Source organism: Thermobia domestica, chromosome 9, assembly GCF_964235325.1.
Source record: "Thermobia domestica chromosome 9, izTheDome1.hap1.1, whole genome shotgun sequence".
NCBI lineage: Eukaryota > Metazoa > Arthropoda > Insecta > Zygentoma > Lepismatidae > Thermobia > Thermobia domestica.
The window spans coordinates 61,527,267-61,547,631 of NC_137462.1; the positions used below are offsets into that span (position 1 = coordinate 61,527,267).

Genomic DNA, 20,365 nt, shown 5'->3' on the forward strand with positions numbered 1-20,365 from the left:
TCAGCCAACAAAATTTAAGTTCAGGTACCGATGATTTGTATTCTATCACTTGAACCACGTAAATGAAATCAGACTTGATTTGGTACATATTCTTTATTAAATAATAATGCGTTGTAAAATATTTCATCACCCTCCTCCCTACATTGTGCATCAGAAGCAAAGCTTATTCTGTCTATGTTATTGATCGGTGTGTGTTTGTTTCACGTTTGTATTTGTATGCTTTCTTCTTTCTTCACTTGTAGTACTTGTGCGTGTGAGTGTGTTTTGTTAAAAGTACCACTTTTTCTTTTCTTTTTTTATCATCTTGATGTATACCTGAATTTTTATTGTATATAACCGTATCTTTTGACTCAATTGATTGTATGTTTTTCGTATAACTCAATGTACTCCTTTGACAAGAGTTAGGTGGTAGAGCAGCAATATGCTGAACCTCACGCTTGAGTAAAATCTTTCAATTCATTCAATTCAATTAATAACTTTTGAACCACCCGATCGACCTCAATCAAATTTTCAACATATATGAAGTTCAAACCTGAGAAGTTTTTTATCATTTCATTTTGACAGTAGATCTTAGGGGAGGGGGAGGATAGAAGGGGAAATATATGAAAATGAATAAAACTTAATAACTCTTGAACCACTCGACCGATCTCGATCAAATTTTCAACATATATCAGTTTTGGTCCTCAGATGTTTTCTTCACTTGACTTTTACAGTGCAATGAAAGAGAGGAGTAGGGAATGTCAAAAAAGTAAAAATAAAAGTGACTATCTTTTTGATTTCATCACATTTAAACCACCTGACCGATCTTAACAAAATTTTCAACATAGATGAGGTTCGGACTTGAGGTGGTTTTTTATCATATCACTTTAACTGTAGAATTTAGTGGAGGGGGAGGGGAGGGAAGGAGAAAAATAAATAAAACTTAATAACTCTTGAACCACCAGACCGATCTTGATCAAACTTTCAACATAGATAAGTTCGGGCCTGGGATGTTTTCGTCATTTCACTTTTACGGTGCAACATAGGGGAGGCATGGAGGCGGGAATATATATATGTAAAAAGTAAAAATTAATGTGACTGTCTATGACTTCACTCTTGAACTACCTTTCCAATCTCGATGAAATTTTCAACATAGATGGGGTTCGGGCCTTGAATGGTATTTATATTTTCACTTTCATGATAGAACTTATGGGAGAAGGTAGGATAGGGAGATATAAAAAAATAAATAAAACTTAATAAGTCTTGAACCACCCAACCGATTTCAATCAAATTTTCAGCCTAGATCAAATTTAAACCTGAGATGACTTTGCCATATGTCATATCACTTTGACGATGTAACGTAAAGGAAGGGAAATACATTTCCAAATGATAGAAAATAACCGCTATTAGTGTCGAATCTATAGATTTTGATGTCGCTGATCTGAACAGTGACACTTCTGATGCCATTTAAATCCAAATTCAGCCCTGCAAAAATTGTGGGAGGGTATATATATATATATAGACTATATATATATATATATATATATATATATATATATATATATATGGAGAGATAGATCAAAATGACTAAGATCAGTATCGAATTCAGTTTTCGGATCACTGAGATGAACAATGACACTTTCGATGCAGTGCCACACAACATGGGGAAGGGAGGATGATATATCAAAATCATCGAAAATGACCAATACCAGAGAGAGAGAGCGTTTTAGTAATAGTAAAAAGTGATTGACTAACGGAACATGTTACTATTTTTTCTTAATTTAACCCAGCGAAGCCGGTAATTTATGTTAGAACAGTATATTATAAAAATTACATGCTTTATAATTTTAATTTTAGTCTAGATAAAATAGGCATAATTGAATTAACATACACAATTTAACGTACAAAGATAATAATCAAAGATAAAAGTGTCATTATGCGCATTACATTAGTTATTAGTTATAGTAAATAGTAATATTTGTAAATATCACTACAAGCGCTGTTGGATGTTAAACTGAAGAGAACACTTGCAGTTACAAAAGTCACTACTATTACCATTAATAATAATAATAATAATAATAATAATAATAATAATAATAATAATAATAATAATAATAATAATAATAATAATAATAATAATAATAATAATAATAATCAATCGATTGAGCATACATAGTCATAATACTAGGTTTTCTTCACATTTAAATTACTAACAATGAACTACACTTACTTATGCAATAAAACAATTACAAAGATGAAATGGACCTGTTTAGTGAATAATATCTTAAGAAAGGAGTGTAATTCTGAGATTTTAAGTATATTTTTTTAAATTTCAACTTATAACATCAATTCCCTCCCTTAGTCTTAGGACAACATGATATATTGATTGATTTAGTCATTCTTTACGATTCCTTTTAATGTACGCAGCATCCATATTGATGCTTAGTAACGCATCACGGGTATGTATTCTTGTTCTGTGCACCTTGTTCCTAATCCAACCTAAAAAAATCAAATAGTGTTAGATCGGTCGATTTGGGACAACAGGTTATAGAAACTCACGCCCTTCGATCAGTTTTGTTAAGGATTATTTGGATCTGTGTTCATAAGAGTGTTGGTTGAAGAAATATCTCGTGTTGGAATACATAGTTCCTCTTGCATGAAATGGAAATTTCACCACTAGTATCACCACATAATTTTGAAAGAATTACAGATAATTATGCTGCGCTATGCGTTCGTTTAAAGTAACAAGTCTGAGTAACAGACATTTATCAAGCCACAGAACACATTTACTGAAAATCATACTTAGAAATGTTTTTCCACAGTTTTGTAAAGGTCATCCCGTAACCACTCCTGACAATTACAGTTTTGTTGATCCCATTTAAGGTAAAGGTGCCTTCCTCACAAGGGACATCACCTAATTGTCCGGCTTCGATTTCAATTAATTTTTTCTAGCTGATAGAGAACATATATGTATTATTTGTGATGACATAAATTTTTGCCATGGTGCAGTTTTCTATTTTTTTTCTTTTTTTACAACTTTTAAGAGTTGTGACGTGGTTATTAGAGATTACTGCAGAAGTCCCTTACTAACCTTTGTAAACGGAGCGTTAATGAAAGAGCAACCATGTAGATACATATAAGGCCTTGGGAGAAGTTGTATGGTAGGCATGACCTTGACGGCAGCCATGTTGAAATCCGCCATTTTATTACATTTTCTTAAGATTTACGATTTGTCAGTTCATGAATAGTTTCGGGATAAGCATCCAGCAATCTTTCTGAATTTTGAAGACTAAATTGGGAAAGTATGAGCCATGCTAACAATTGGAAAGTGCCAGTTAGAATCTTAAAACATGCGGTGAAAACTAGGAGTGTTGCCAATTTGAAAGATCGAATAATGGATGTTTGGTGCAAATTAGAAGCAGTCCTAAATTCATACTGGTTAACTATAGAACAAAAATAAGCATAAGATTGGCTTTTGGGGAAAATTTGCTATTAAAATAAGGTGTCACATGCTATGGTTTTCATTTTTCAAACTTCCCTTTAATTCAAAATGGCGGATTTCAAGATGGCTGCGTCTAGAATAAACTTACCGTATCACTTCCCTCTAGGCGTAATATGTATTACCGAAGATTTTATCCACTTATTATCATTAACACGCGGGTTAGAAGCGGAGGTAAGGGACTTTCACACGTAGTAAGTGAACAATTAAATGCCTGCAACTTTTCCCCAAATGGGTATGTCTCAAAAGTAGCTTCACCATTGTCTTCCTGATTAAATTTTAGCCCGGAATTATGTATCATATTACCCTATTCCCATTTAAAAAACTTGACCTTAATTCAAAATGGCGGATTTCAAGATGCCTGCCGTCAAGTTCATGCCTACCATACAACTTCTCCCTAGGCCTTATATGTATCTACATGGTTGTTCTTTCATTAACGCTCCGTTTACAAAGGTTAGTAAGGGACTTCTGCAGTAATCTCTAATAACAACATCACAACTCTTAAAAGTTGTAAAAAAGAAAAGAAAGAAAAAAATAAAACATGCACCATGGCAAAAATTTCTGTCATCGCAAATAATACATATATGTCCTCTATTACCTAGAAAAAAATAATTGAAATCGGAGCCGGAGAATTGGGTGATGTCCCTTGTCAGTTATAACTGCTAACATAGATAAATCACGCTGCACAATAACCCACGGAAAAATCGAAATGCTTGGCAGTATAAGTTGGTTGTAGATATGGACTCTGTAAATGAAATACATCCAATATCTTTTCATGTAGTGTTTCAAATACGTGTTCGTAGAATACCAAGTAAAATATAAAATCGTGTCTTGCTAGTTAGTGCAATACATGAACCTCAAAATTTTAATGAAGAAAGGAACAACTTGTAACAAGCTAAAAATTGGTACAGATGTTGGGAATGATGTTCTGAATGATTTTATGACTAAAAGTATCATGAAATCCGAAGCGACCTTCGCCGCCATATTGGAAAATGGCCGTTGAAAATATCAAATGAACAATACTCAAATAAAAAAAGCAATATCTTCGCTATGGTTGAACATAAAGAGACAAACTTAGTGTCGTTTTATACAACATAGATAACACAATATTCTTTTATAAACAATTTTTCATAAAAGCATATTTTTAGAAATATTTAAATCTAAATTCTAAAATTCCGAAAACTACCGTCAAACATTTAAAATTTTATTGAACTTAAGTAGAAATTATTAGCAAATTAAAATTTGACATAGATGTTGGTAAATATTATTTAAATGACATACTAAAATCGCACAACTTCTTGGTTCGCCATATTGGAAAATGTCCAAATGTATGAAGTAATTGAAATATAATATTTTGTTAAGTGAAATACAAAATCTGCACCGAACTAAATATTTGAGAAACTGTAAACCAAGTTGATCCCAACTCAATTGGGATCAATGTTCGTGGGAAAGGGTAAACATTATGACGTGTTTAAGGTTGTCGTCCGCCATGTTGGTGACCTCCATCTTGAAATCACCTTGTTTACTTCACCAGTGACGAGTAAAAAAAACGTAAACAAAATCCATGATATCGTTATGGTTCATCGACGAGTGACTACATGTAAAATCGTATAGGAGACTAGCGTATCGTATGGTACAGTGCAGTCAATATTGGTTGATATTCTACACATGAAAAAATTATCTCATCGATGGGTGCCAAGAATGTTGTCTATAGATCAGAAGAGTCAGCGAGTTGCCTCTTCCCAAGAACTTTTGGCCAAGATAAAGCGTAATTCAGAAAAGTTTTACAAGCGATTTGTAACCATGGATGAGACTTGTGTCCATCATTTCGATCCAGAGACGAAACGACAATCATGCTCCCGTAAATTCCGCTTTCTACCCAGCGCCGGTAAGATAAATGTATCAATCTTATTGGATGCTAAAGGAATTTCCTACATTGGCTATTTGCCACGTAGATAGACCATCACAGCTAACTATTACGCCAAAGTAATTTGATGCTTGCGCGAAGCCATCAAGCAGAAACGAAGAGGAAAATTGTAGGGCAAAGTGCTCTTCCATCAAGACAATTCTGCGGTCCACACGTCAACAGTTGCAATGGCAGCCATTCATTATGCTGGCTTTGAATTGATCGAGCATCCACCCTATTCACCAGACTGCACCCAGAGTGATTTCCCCTATTTCCGAATTTGAAGGAGCAACTGTGGGGAAAGAGATTTGATAGTGATAACGATGTCATGTGTGCGGTAGAGGACTACCTTGACAGTCTCGACGAAAGTATTTTTTTAAGGGTATGCAAATGTTGGAACATCGATTGGCTAAGTGTATTGAGGTCCAGGGAGATACGTTGACAATTAAAAGACAATGAAGATCATATCTCGTTCCTTTCCACTATAGGCCGAAAACTTATTAATCCTCTTTCGTATCACACAATAGAGTTTGCAAAGGGAATTGCCAACAATACAGGAAGATAGGAAGATATTGTATAGGATGTCATTTTGTGCAAGAAAAATTCAACGAACAGATGCACTGTACTTGTCATATGTTACATCCAATTTCCATTTCCGAACTCGAAACTAAGTTATCGATAAACAATGAAACTCTTCTATAACAGCTAGTCCATTCATCTGTAAACAGTTATCTTAGAAAATATATTAACGGATAGCCATCTATATTTCTTACCATTGTCTCTTACGCACGTTGCTTTTATACGAAAGACATCATGAAAATTAACAAGACATCTTAGCCCTTTATCCCTACAATCTTCACAAACATGATGGTATTGTTTACCTAGAAGATAAAGTTAAAATAAACAATAAGTTTAGATAACCTACATTTACAGTGTGGCCATTTTGTACTTCCATTATTGTTTATGAAATGCGTCGAAAACCACTACACTTTCTTAGTTATATTAACAAATAAAACACAGTTCTGACCAGAGCAGAATGAAATATATTAAAAACTATACTACAATGTGTTACAGTTTCAAGGACCTAACGTCCTCTTCATCAGACACCAACCAACACTACACTTTCTTAGTTATATAGAGTCTTCGATGATATGAGGAAATAATGAACCGGGTTTAATTTCTTGTAAGCCAAGCTAGAGCGCTCCTTTACATCACAACATTATATCATTAGACAGACAATTTAACCCGATCACACCTCTTTCACTGATTCAGAAACGACAGTACAGGGTGGTCCAAAAGTGGGCGTACCACCCTTTAGTTTCAAAAGTATAGTGGTAGTTATGATTGCATTTCTGTACACAATTACCCTGAAGTTTTAAGAGATTTAAGAGCCATAAACATCGGTGAGATCACATTAATGTCGTAACACAGCTGAATTCTGCACCCAGTTCCCGCAGATGTTTGCGGAGATACTCCGCAGTCGCGATTGTAAAGGCGTGTTCCACAGCTGCTCGTAATTCCTGCGTTGGGTAATATCAAGTGTTACTTACTTGTTGCTTTATGAAACCCCAGAGAGCATTGTCTGGTGTCGTCAGATCGGGACTTCCTGGAGGCCAGGCAAAGGGTGCTGGTGAAGATGTTCAACCTCTTCCAATCCAGCCGCCAGGAAACGTTTGATTCAGGTAATTGCACATTTGAGTAGCGAGTGCGCTGGTGCTCCATCCTGCTATATTACAACAGTCATTGATACGGTTTTCTTTTAGTCTAGGCACCAATTAGGGGTACGGTCTAAAACCGGACCTCTAATTACGGACCAAAACAGTCAGAAAACACCAATTAGAAGTACGCCAACTTCCAGACCACCCTCTACATTTCAGTAGAGATGGTGAATTTAAAGTTCAATAATTGTAGAAAATACTCTTTAAAAATGATAAAGTCTAAAAGTAGATATGACGTAGAATTAATCTATTGATACATAAGGTGTTACTTGAAGAGTTATATTAAATTTGTTCCACACAATAAATTAAAAATGAAATGCAATTTCTGGTTTGACGTCCTTGTTTACGAATGGAAACATCATCTCTATCGCTGTATGGCTATCCAAAGAGATTAGTTTGAAGGTGATAACCATGAATTATAAAACAACATTAATCATTAACAGAGAATTAGTTTCATTACTTTCCTAACATACGTTGCAATTAATATTATTGTAAGAATCAAACGAATAGCTGAATAAATTCACAATACATAACTTTAGTGAGAAATAAAATTCACATCTATATGGTAATTCTAAACATGTTATCCTGAAATGTTCAAGGTAGTTTTTTTCATTAATTTCTTGAACATGTGAAAGACGACAATACAAATTGTAGGCTTTGTCCTATTCTGAAGATGTAAGAACATGTCACTTTCTTGTCCACGTCGCATGCCTTCTTCTCTGCATCAAATACAGGTTATCCCATTTACAACCGAACTCGGAGTGAGAGCTGTATAGTTTATGGATTGGAAGTGCAACTTGCATAATCCTTATACCAAATTTAAGCCTTGTTCATGGAAACATTTTTAAATCAAGCAACAATGAATAGACTCAATTAGTGTACATGCAAAGTTCATGGATACTACTTGAAGTGTAGTTTTACATAGCATGTGAAATGCTACGTAACAAACATGTTTGGACATGCGAATCTTGGGTAGGAGAAGAAGTTTGACATTTATAGTACTCGAGAAAGAATTGTACATTTTTACGGGTAGCTAATCAGTAAATGTCCCTTTCACTACGAACTACTGAACTCGTTAATTTATTAGATTTATGTTGTGGGTTAGGTACACTCATTTCCAAAATTATTGTCGCATGTCCATAAATATGTTGTTATAGAAACATAATTTGAAACGAATTCACCCGATATTTCTTATAATATTAGTATGTGTATAATCGGCAAAGACATGTATGTGGCAAATTTCATGTCAAAAGAGCAGTAAATAAGAACAATAAAACGAAAATAAAACTTTCTTGTCCATTTAGCAACGTTTTGCTTTACTCATTCTAATTTTAGTATATATAATTCTTTTCCTATGAAATTTACCACAAATATACATTTCCCGATCGTACATATAATATCAGTATTAAAAGTATCCTGAAAAATCATTATCAAATTATATTCTTACTAGAAGACAGTAATAGATATGCTACAATCATTTTGGACATGAATGTACTTTGATAGTGTTTGAGATCAGCAACATATCGAGCTCATTACTGTCTATCATATACAATTACTTAAATCAAGAAAAGAACATTGTGAAGTATAGTGAAAACAATGCTACTTAACCTGATAACCTTATAATACAAAAGAAATCGAAACTTCAGCTTTGCAGCAGTTGTTAGAAATACCCACCATTTTCATGGAAACCCAAGTTCATTCTTTCCCATGTTAGTAGTTACTGTACGAAGAGCTAAGTAATTAGTGTTCTCAATGGTTGTGCGACTATTCAATTGCAATTCTTGTATAAGCCACTTATTATCATTGGGGATATCTTGTTTTAAGTAACTCCATAAAGAATACTAGAGATGTCAAGTCAGTGGAGCAACAGGGTTACAAATGTTTACTTATTACATGGTCACCGAAAAAGTTTTTCAAGTCTAATGTTTCAATGGACATGTTACTCCATCTTGTTGAAAACAACTATATCATTCGTCCTGTTGTAAGGAAATGGTACGTTATCATAAACTGTAGTGTAGAAAAAAAGAAACAGGTAAGAAAATTCCGAGTTGTGATATTGCGAATCACACAGCTATCTTCTGGAGATTATTCTGTTCTCGTGCAATACATGGGTATTCTTAGCAGACCGGTATCGTGAATTACGAATGATCACTTATAAATTTGAATGAAGCAGAGCTTCTTTGATATAAAACACTTTGCTCAATACATCGATTCTGTCACCTGCGACAAAAGATTTAAACCAACAATAATATTTATCTCCTGAATTCTTGCCTTATGCTTCCAGTTCTTGCAAAGTTTGCACACACATGTCGAAAGTTATTGTCGCATATCTTTAGCTGTCTTCTTGTAATAATATAATTTGATAATGATTTTGCAGGGCGCTTTTAATACTGATACTATGTGTATAATCGGGAAATGTATATTTTTGGTCAATTTCATGGAAAAAGAAGTATAAATACGATAATTAGAATGAGTAAAACAAAATGTTTCTAAATGGACAAGAAAGTTTTATTTTCGTTTTATTGCTCTTAATTACTACTCTTTTGACATGAAATATGCCACATACATGTCTTTGCCGGTTATACACATACTAACATTATAAGAAATACCGGGCGAATTCGTTATCAAATTATGTTCCTACAACAACATATTTATAGAATGTGACGATAATATTGGTATGAGTGTACCTTATATGTAGTTGCACATTTATAACGCTATATGAGGAGTAGTTCTTGGTAAAATTGTTTATGTTGTAAACTTATGAACCGACCTCTTGATTAAATGAAATATATACTTATCAGGTAGCTGTTTGGCAGTTCATATTGTGTAAATACAGACGGTTGTTTCACTTGTCGTTTTTTTATGTACACATCCAATCTCACGTCTCGACTCGATATAGTGTTGTCTTATTTGGAACATTTTGGTTTTACACCAGGAACGTCATTTGGAAAGGACGAGAATAATTAACCTCTGAATTTGAAAGACACATGCATTTTAGTAAGTTGCATTCTAATGCACTGATAAAAAAGAATCAAACATTTGTGCTGGAGGACAATCCTGCCCCCAAATTTTGTCCCCAAAATCTGAAATGACGTTCTTGTTATTCACTAAAATATGAATTTGTACCAAAATAATGTTAAATAATGAAGACCTTCTTCTTTGTGGACTAAGAAAGCAAAACGAACTTAACACTACAACATACCACACAAATTTACTTTATTACTGAGATTAACAATACATAATAACAACACACACTGTAGCCTGAAAACGAATTGCCCCTCTCTTTGCTTGTATGCAGAGGTCTCTATATAATAGCATATTTATCATATGTATGTCTAAATTATGCTATTTCTACAGAAGTTTCCAATAGTGTTTCTCGAATTTTGAAATTACATGTTATACATAGTAACAAAATATATGTGTTTGTGCATTCAAACGTTATCAATATTTGCAATGCACACCGTAAATATTAGAAATAAAGTTATATCCGGTAACCTCATGTGTATTAATGAGGTACATGCATTGTATTTATGTTTTAATATATCACTATAAATATGACTATTTTGTTATAAAAATTATGCATATAACACTTTCGATACAAAATGTATTCTACTTATTCAATATCAATCGAGTAGAATGAGGATAAATTCCAGATTGCGTTCAGATTGGGACAATCTGTATTTCGAAAAACGTCAGTCTATTAGTAGTTTAGGTTTTGTCTAACTAATGTTGCACTGTTAGTATGTGATGTATCATCACAGATGTATTCATAAATAATATTGTTGGCCTCGTCGTAACTAATTGCTTGCCTTGGGTAGTAGCATAGTGATTCGGATTCTGTGTTAGCAATAAGTTCACTTCTCGTGTAGCATGAATTATGAAAGCAACGTGAAACTCAAAAGTAATCAACCAATTTATGTTTTTCGAGAGATTTGTACTGTAAAAATGATACACCTTCGAATTCAGGAACAATTTGTAAATATTATTTCAATATTTTTTTAAATAACATATCAATTTTAGTTTTCTTACATTCACGTTTATCTTAATAACCAATAATTTACTATACAATTGTATTTGTGAATATTACAACGAAGTAAGTGCTATATGTGAAATTTTAGTAATTATAATATTTTTACTTACGGTCTGCCCTCGATGGTTTAGCACAACCATACCAAATAACATACTTGTTATCATAACTCGACTTCGTTCTTGGGAAAAACTCCTTCAGGCAATAACTTTTGTTTTCACATGTGATGTTTCTACATACTTTGTTTAAGGCTGTAAATATATAGATAGACTATCAATAATTTTCCTATGCAAGAGTAACTTATAAGAATGGTAATTTAAATGTTTTATTTTCTCCTACACTGACACCAGCTGTAACTTTTACGCTTGCAACTGCAACAAACTGCATATGCCGAGCTATATACAGGAAAATGTGTTCGTAAATATGTGAATTTAATGCATGAAATCTGATTAGTTTGATTGATAAAAAATTAAAGATCAATTATGTTAAAGGTTACTGCTGACCGCTGGTTAATAAAAAAATATTTACAATTCCCCTTATTAAAACGAAATTTGATTGCCCTTACAATGAAAGCAACTTTTTTTTTCATTTAATGTAGACATTCATGTAAGAAATAAATGCGGTACTCCTCATGTAATGCTGCTCACAGATCTGTCAATGAGAAAGAAGTAGGATATGTGCTGTAAAATTCGATACTTACAATTAATAACAAGGTTTAATAATGTTAAAGTATGGGAATTACGCTGTTTTGAGATATTTGTAGTTAATCCCGATGTTAATGAAACCAAACATCAACAACTCCAGATTTGCTAATTGGATAATTTCAAATCTTAATCGGATTAAATAAAATCGTCTTAATCGGGTACATCTGAATGATAAGATGTATGTAGTCAACGAAAGTGGCAACGTAGTCACTAGTAGTTTATGTAACACATCGCATGGAAACCAGAGGAACGTAACTTCAAAAATGCAGTTTTCGTTTTCGTCATGTTTGGACATAATTTTGAAAGCCCCACTTGATTTTGGAACGCAACGCCATCTGTTCCCTATGACCATCATTTCATGTAATCTAGCTCAATTACATTCTAATTAAACACACATCTTTCTACGTAAATATTTTTTTTGTCCTCTCGCCTGTAAACCTATAAAAATGGAGTTACGTCCCTTTGGTTCTCATGTGACGAACAGCACATATGAAATAACACGAAATTATTTTACAGAGACACAAAGCCACAGCATACTGCATGCTTCCAGCTGGAAATATACAGTTCGTAACATAAGCGTCTTTGAGTGTCCACAGTACAGGAAGTTGGCTTGTTGGAAAAATCGTGAATAAGGATTGACAGAAGTATGTTACATGCACCTAGTTATCGGCGGTTCAGTTTGCATGTTCTCACTACTATTTGAATTCGTTATAAAGTATTATTCATATTAAAGTTTCGAAAGTTGTAGCAGGGAGCTAGCAAGATTATATGACTAGAGTTAGATTGTGGTTTTTCACGATCTAATTATGTTGGTTGACTGTAAATTTACAACATGATTAGGTTCGTCTTAATAATTTTTTTCATGCTGTCACTTCTGCCACTTTTATTATAATTTATCATCCTTGGATATATTTCTTTTGAAACTGGACAATGTCTGTCATAAGGTAATCTCTTCTGCCCACTATTACTATTCGGTGATTCTCTTGACATTCCATGGAAAGCCTTCACATTTAAGACTGTTCATAGCACACAACTGTCACACTGCTCATTTCAGAATCAATTATTTACTAACTTTCTACCCATAATTTATATTCTGAAAGTAATTACTTTTATGCAACACCATCGTCTTCCTATCCCAACATAAATCATTATACTGCTTTCCCTGAAGCAGTATAAAAAAAAAACACCAATAAAACTGGCTAGTGTCCTTCCTGATTATATACGTGATATTTTAATTTGATTTTTTTCTTGAAAGTTTTAACACATTATGGTGGTTGAGATTGAATATTAAACATTATGTCTACGTTTCACATAGTCTAGGTTCTGAAAGGGATGCTAAACTGTAATCCCACCAACCAAATAACAACGATGAGACACTTTACAAGCATCACCACTTTATCACTTCTCGATTCACTGTCTCTATTCTACGAAGAATCTTAATAATAAGTATTAAGCATGTTGTACACTTCTGTTAAATCCCTTACTTTGGTAACTATCGATATGTTAATTGTTTAAAGATTTAAAAAGCATAATACTTATACTTGAAATAGATGTATTTAAGAATATAAAAGATAAACTTTTAAGAAACATAAAGTCCATTATCCTTTACTTAAATATCTATCTTTTGTTATTATAGACGATATTTTTATTCAATAGTTCTACATTGTGAGACAATCAATGGCAGTATAGATAGCAGCTAGGAATTTCTCCAAAAAGTACTTTGACTCAAACATAAAGCGTTACTGTAATGTTACTTTTCCACCTTGAAAAGTCACAAATTCAATTCATCATCTGTTAAATCTTGTCCTATGTATTACAATGATTTTCCCACACTATTACATTTGAAAGTTTTACAGTCGATATCTTGAAAATTACAAAATATATTATCAATAAGAGAACATATACAAAAAGATTACTTCTTATTACAAACTGTCCTTCAAGGTTGAATGACTTTGGTTGAATAACCAATTTGTTTTTTACTTATGGTTGCAGCCTATATGTTATTTTATAATTATGTTCTTTTTCCTATATAAGTTGCGTACGGCTTTGGGAAATGATGGTTTTAAATAATTGATATTGTATATGAAAATTTTGGGAACCATAAAATGTGTTAACATGTTTTTTTGTATGTTTTTAAATGAGTTGCACAGAAGTAAGTTACCTTACCTACTCATACTAATAATATCATTGTCTCTACCTCCAAAAAACTGAATTTAAATAGATCGAGAGTTTTAGTTACCAAATAGCTGACAGTACATGTACTCTTTCTTTGGTTGTGACTGTAAACATTTATTATATTCAACTTTCATAAACTTATAAAAAATGTTTATACAGCCTTGTTAATTAATATTCAGGTACATTTACATACGATCTTCTACTGTCTTATTAGCATTAATTAAGATCATATAATAGTTGGCTTGCTTGAGTGATATTAACTCTCATGCAGTCAATAAGTATACTTTTTGCCTAATAGGGTTCTGTTTTAGTGACTCATTATTATTTTCTAGCACCATATTTTTCATCCTTTTACGGCAGGAAAGAATCGGAAATTGGACTCAGAGAAATATAATAATAAGGAAATATATTTTTTTAATCATCCCTGAAACCTACATCTTTCATAAATTAGCTACGACCCTTAGAATAACCCAGTCTTGAATAACATTTGAAGAATAGATACGAATATTCTTACCTGCAATAGCTTGCTTCTCAGTTTTGAATGATTGTGAATGTGTGTAAGGTGATTTTATAAGGTTCTTTGCTTCTTCGGCCTAGCAAGGCAGAAATAGGACATTAGCATAAAATTATTAACATAGATATTCAAAACGTATAATAAACAGCAATATTTTATGCAGAAGGAACGGAATACTTTATATCCTTCTTCACTAATCATGTTGGAAATAATGAGTTTCACTCTTGTCCTTAAAATGTTAGGACGTTATTATGTAAACAGCTGTTGTTTATTATTCTGCATTTGTGCATTTTTTACGATCAGTGATGAGGTGCTTCCTAATCGAGAACGAGTTACCGCAAATGAATAAAATGTTTTATAGTTATTTATTTTTAAAATGTTCACTTACCTATTCAAATATACCTGTTTATTCTTGAAGAGGTCTGTGAGTATGAATTAGTAACCCGTATTGCAGTAATGTATACAACACCAGAGAATGAATTATATCATTTTTCTACGTTTGTCTTGACATTATCAGAAAATGAAATAAATGATTAGTTGTAATTAGTTACCATTACATATTAATATTTAACCAAAGCCAACAGTGACCTAAAAGTGCTCAAGTGACAATATCCGTATCATGTACCTGTATTGAAATCACGCTTTCCTTTAAATGAAGGAAATTATAGTACCCTCCTCCAACTAATTCTGAAAGCTTTTCACTACCTCATATCCATGGGTAAGATATTTCTTTTCGATCAATGGTCACAACTTCAAAGAACATCTACCACTATGTATCTCATACCTTAAAACAATTGTAATGAAAGAAAATCACAGGTAGTCGATACGTGGGAACCATCTAAGAGACAAAAACCGTCAACGTATATAAAATAGATAGCAACATCTAGCGTTAGAAGAGAAACTCATAAAAAAAACACTGAACAATCAGTTGTAGCAGTGATCAACAAGACATCAAGTGAAAGCTATTCAATGGATTTTCCAGACTGCTAGACCTTCAACGGAGATCCTACTTACCAAATACTGAACCTATTCACATTCATTTAACACGCTGAACTTACTGAAACTTGGTGGAACAAAAGTAATCAAGAATAGCCAAATTGAGGACCAGTTTCCCAAATAACATGGATGTTTGGATGGAGATTTGGAAACAGTAATTCCGACTGTGCATATTTAACTCATTTACTTTATCTTCATATCTAATTAGAGACTCACGATCTGTTATATTTTAAAAGCTTTCTCAAAAATCTAGTTAACATTTCACATATCTTCACCTGTATAGTTCTACATATTACCATATTCATTTAAAATATACATGCTTCTTTCACCAGTATCTTTAAAATCTCTCACAATCTGCTCTACCAACGAGAAATGTAAAGTAAATACGTATTACGGATTTGTCGACTCTGTCCACAAAGAACATTCATGTTCTTTAAGTTTTGCACGATTAGATGGCTGGAAACATTAAGATAAAGTGCATGGAATATACTTTTTTCAAGGATTATAACAATTAGGTTTGTAGTAATTATAACGTTCATATATGAAATAAATTAGCATGCTTTCTTAAAGGTGATCATTTGAAGTTTAGAGATGATCATGACCCGTCAAGCACTAGCTAAAGGTACAAAGAAATGTTAAATAAATTTAGAAAATACAGAGCAGACACAGAACATCAAAGAGTGTATCTATCAAACTTGTTTAAATTTGTAGTCAACTTTAAAATGGGCTACTAAAGATTTAAAACACTAGGTCAAACGACCTTTTACTACTACAAAATTATTGGTATAATCCTTACCTTTTAAAATATTGTCAGTTTACATTTGTTAAAGTTGATATTGTATCTGATTCATGTTTGATATCCTCTTTTATTAAAAAAAAATAAAGCTGGGAGTCATGTTCAGATGACAGAGAGAATCACAAATCTCGGAAATGTTATATCTTGCAATTAAATTATAACTTATTAGAATCACGTGATCTGATCCATACACCAGTTGATTGCGGTCTAAGTGCATATCTTTTTCGTAAAACTTACCGTATACGCGGCAAAAAGGAAATCATTGTGGGAACTATTGGAAACCATTTCTTCTTTTGCTATGCATTTGTAAAGAATGATTCTAAAAAGAACCAAGAAAAAAGTGAAATGTGTTTTTTTTTCCTCTAGCCCATTTCCATTTTTTGTGGCAATACTAGTATCAAAGGATTGTGGTTTAATTTATGTGTGATAATCACAATTTCAGGTTTCATATCCTTTTTGACAATATTTGGATATTGCATATTACTGGCAACAATTTCCAGGATAATCTTTGAAATTTACAAGTAGAGTTGTTCATTTCCTAATGACATCATACTTAGTACAACTTTTGTCACCATACTGTGAATGACGAGATATCCCTTTAAAGATGTATGGATAGTATTTACTGATATAATATAATGCGTGTTCTCTAACTGTTAAATGAAAAGTCTCTATCTTTAAATAACTGTTTCAACACCCTTGCATTACGGTTTATAGACGGCATCCCGGAACTAATTATTCTCCACTGAAATTCGGAACCCTATGCAACAGTTGTGGCTTCCATTCATTCTTGTAATTCCCATTGCGCTATTGCATCGTCTCCAAAGAGTACTAAATATTTCTTTTAATGTTGTTTGTTTCCAAGCTTCTTAAAAAACTTGAGGTTCCGTAGTACAGTTATGGACCTGTTGTGTTCTACTACTCCTCTAGTTAGTTACGATTGCGCCTCTAGTGCCAGCAGTCATTAGTTCGGTTTACGATGAGAGACCTTTGAATGCATTACAGAGATTGCATTTGAAGCTGTTGTTGTTGATCTGCATCTTATATAGCGTTAGTGACGAAAACGTTACTGATTTCCAACCCAGTCTATGAAATAATCCACATGTTATTTTCTTTATAAAAAGGAAACAATACAGTGACGGTGACGAACAGTCATAACACAGACCAATTTGGTTGTATATTAAATAACTAAAGTCATTTTCGCGCTAAGTAATTGCTAAGCCTTATCAAATACTATGGTTATTTGATAGCGATCCTACGATTATTAATTTTCATACATTTGAAAGTTTTAAATATAAATTATAACATTTTCAAAAAATGCTGTCAGATGAAATAGCTGAAAATGGATAACTTGGATTAAATTTTAAGTGCAGAACGCAGTATTCAATAGCAGTTAAGAAATTCTTGGTCATTTTTACTGATAAATATAATAATTGAAAGTACAGTATTTACTGAAGAGTGTGACATTGTACTTTATTTAGTACTACGAATGCAGAGATCTAACAAAGGAACACCTTATATTGATAATGGCATTGCCCAATCAAATAATGTGCAATCAATAGAGGAGTGAAGAAAAGTGAGAAATCCAAAGTTTTACTGGCCGACACCCAGAAACACAGGGGATAGAGAGGAAGGAAGAACCTAGAATCATGCAAAAATAGCAACGCAAAAAATACACTGACACGGAAAGAACTTGAAAATGATTAAAGTAATCAAATTACATTTACACAACAGTATAGTAAGTAAACATTGTACCCACAGATATGCTCAATAATATCATATGTAATGTAGTGTTGCCAACTGAGCACAAAATGAAGTTTTGTTAAATGGCACGGAACACAAATTATAACATGTAGAAAATCTAATTATGAGTAGAACTATACATAAATCATGGTGTACAGCGTTGCCACTGTTTGAAGATAAGCCTATATGAATTCCTACATGAATCTCGGACGTAGAAGAGTACATATAGTACAAACACATTGCAGAACGCTTTATCAACAGCAACACTGAAACATTGACTACCAATAATGTCAGGTGGTACAATATTACGTGCATCAGAAAAGTGAACCGGCTAATCAATCCAAGAGCATGTATCGTTTCAGTTTTGTGTGTTGTGTTTGATCCTATTCTGATTTTCCACTTGGGCAAACCTACTTCGACACTGTGCTTCGTCCCTTATTTTCGTACTTCAGTGATTATATTCTTGTTTGTGGTCTCATATTTTGGTTTTAACTAGTTAGAATCGTGTACTGTGTCTTCTTTTCTACATCCGATATTCTTATATGAATTCATATACGCCTATCTTCAAACGCTGGCAACACTATACGTCATGACTTCACAGGTATGGTTGATTTTCTACATGTTATAATTTGTGTTCCGTGCCATTTAACAAAGCTTCATTCTGTGCTCAGTTGGCAACACCATTATACATATATTATTAAGCATGTCTGTGGGTACAATGTTTGTTAACTATACTGTTGTGTGAATGTCGTTTTGATTACTTTAATCATTTTGAAGTTCTTTCTGTGCCAGTGTATGTTTTGCATTGCTATCTTCATATGATTTTATATTCTTCTTTCCTCTCTATCTCCTGTGTTTCTGGGTGTTGGCCCGTAAAACTTTGGATTTCTCACTTTTCTTCATTCCTCCATCGATTGCACATTGTTTCGTTGGGCAACGCTACTATCAATATAAGATGTTCCCTTGTAAGTATACTTACAGAACCATTCAACATCCTTTTAACTAGGAGATTAAAATGAGCTCGTTCGGACACCCTTTTTAAGTTGTTAAGCCAATATAACATAGACATAGTAAGTTATTTTTCAATATACGTTTATTATTGAAAATTAATATTTTAATATTAGTACTGCTACTGCGTTTGTGAGATTAAGCACATCTGTAATTGCTGTTTATATAGATTTATTAAAATTCTCTGTTCCTTTATATTCAAAACTGCACTGGAATATGGGCAATCAAAAATCTTCTATTACGTCATCAACGAACAACACTGAAGTTTAGAAGCATACCTATTCCTAAATGTACCATATTGCATATGGTGGCGATAGAACAGATATACACTATGGGATCAAAAGTATCCGGACACCCGGCTGAAAATGACTTACAAGTTCGTCGGGAATGGTAGACCATTCTTCTCGAAGTGCTGAACTGAGGAGAGGTATCGATGTAGGTCGGTGTGACCTGGCACGAAGTCGGCGTTCCAAGACATCCCAAAGGTGTTCTATAGGATTCAAATCAGGACTCTGTGCAGGCCAGTCCATTACAGCGATGTTACGGTCGTGTAACCACTCCGCCATATGTCGTGCAGTATGAACAGGTGCTCGATCGTGTTGAAAGATGCAATAGCCATCTCCGAATTACTTTTCAACAGTGGGAAGCAAGAAGGTGCTTAAAACATCAATGTAGGCCTGCGCTGTGAGAATACCATGCAAAACAACAAGAGGTGCAAGCCCCCTCCAAGAAAAAACACGCCCACACCATAACACCACCACCTTCGAATTTTACTGTTGGTACTACACACGCTGACAGATGACGTTCAACGGGCATTCGCCATACCCACACCCTGCCATCGAATCGACACATTGTGTACCGTGATTCGTCACTCCACACAACGTTTTTCCATTGTTCAACCTCTCGAGCAGCCTCTCGACCATGAAATCCAAGTTTTCTCACCTCACTCCTAACTGTCATAGTACTTGGAGTGGATCCTGATGCAGTTTGGAAATCCTGTGTGATGGTCTTAATAGACGTCTGCCTATTACACTTTACGACCTTCTTCAACTGTTGGAGGTCTCTGTATATCAACGGTATACGGACAAAATCTCGCGGCCGAAACATCGCCGCCCAAAATCTCGCCAGCCAAAATCTCGCGGGACAAAATCTCGCCGGACCAAAACCTCGCGTGGCCAAAACCTCGCCGCCCAAAACCTCGCGGGACAAAATCTCGCCGAGCCAAAACCTCGCCGCCCAAAACCTCGCGGGACAAAATCTCGCCGGGACAAAACCTCCCCGCCCAAAATCTCGCCGGGACAAA

General features: G+C 33.8%; 1 protein-coding gene across 1 annotated transcript in view; it reads right to left on the reverse strand.

Moving 5' to 3' along the window:
* The window catches only part of LOC145660835 (uncharacterized), an 84,436-nt gene extending 67,837 nt beyond the window's left edge, over positions 1–16,599 (reverse strand). The window contains exons 1-4 of the mRNA XM_081726256.1: positions 16,552–16,599; positions 14,523–14,601; positions 11,243–11,380; positions 6,158–6,265 (exon numbers count right to left, since the gene is read on the reverse strand). Coding sequence (XP_081582382.1) covers positions 6,158–6,265; positions 11,243–11,380; positions 14,523–14,601; positions 16,552–16,599 — 373 coding nt within the window. The remainder of the gene's footprint in view (positions 1–6,157; positions 6,266–11,242; positions 11,381–14,522; positions 14,602–16,551) is intronic.
* Positions 16,600–20,365: the final 3,766 nt, after the last annotated feature.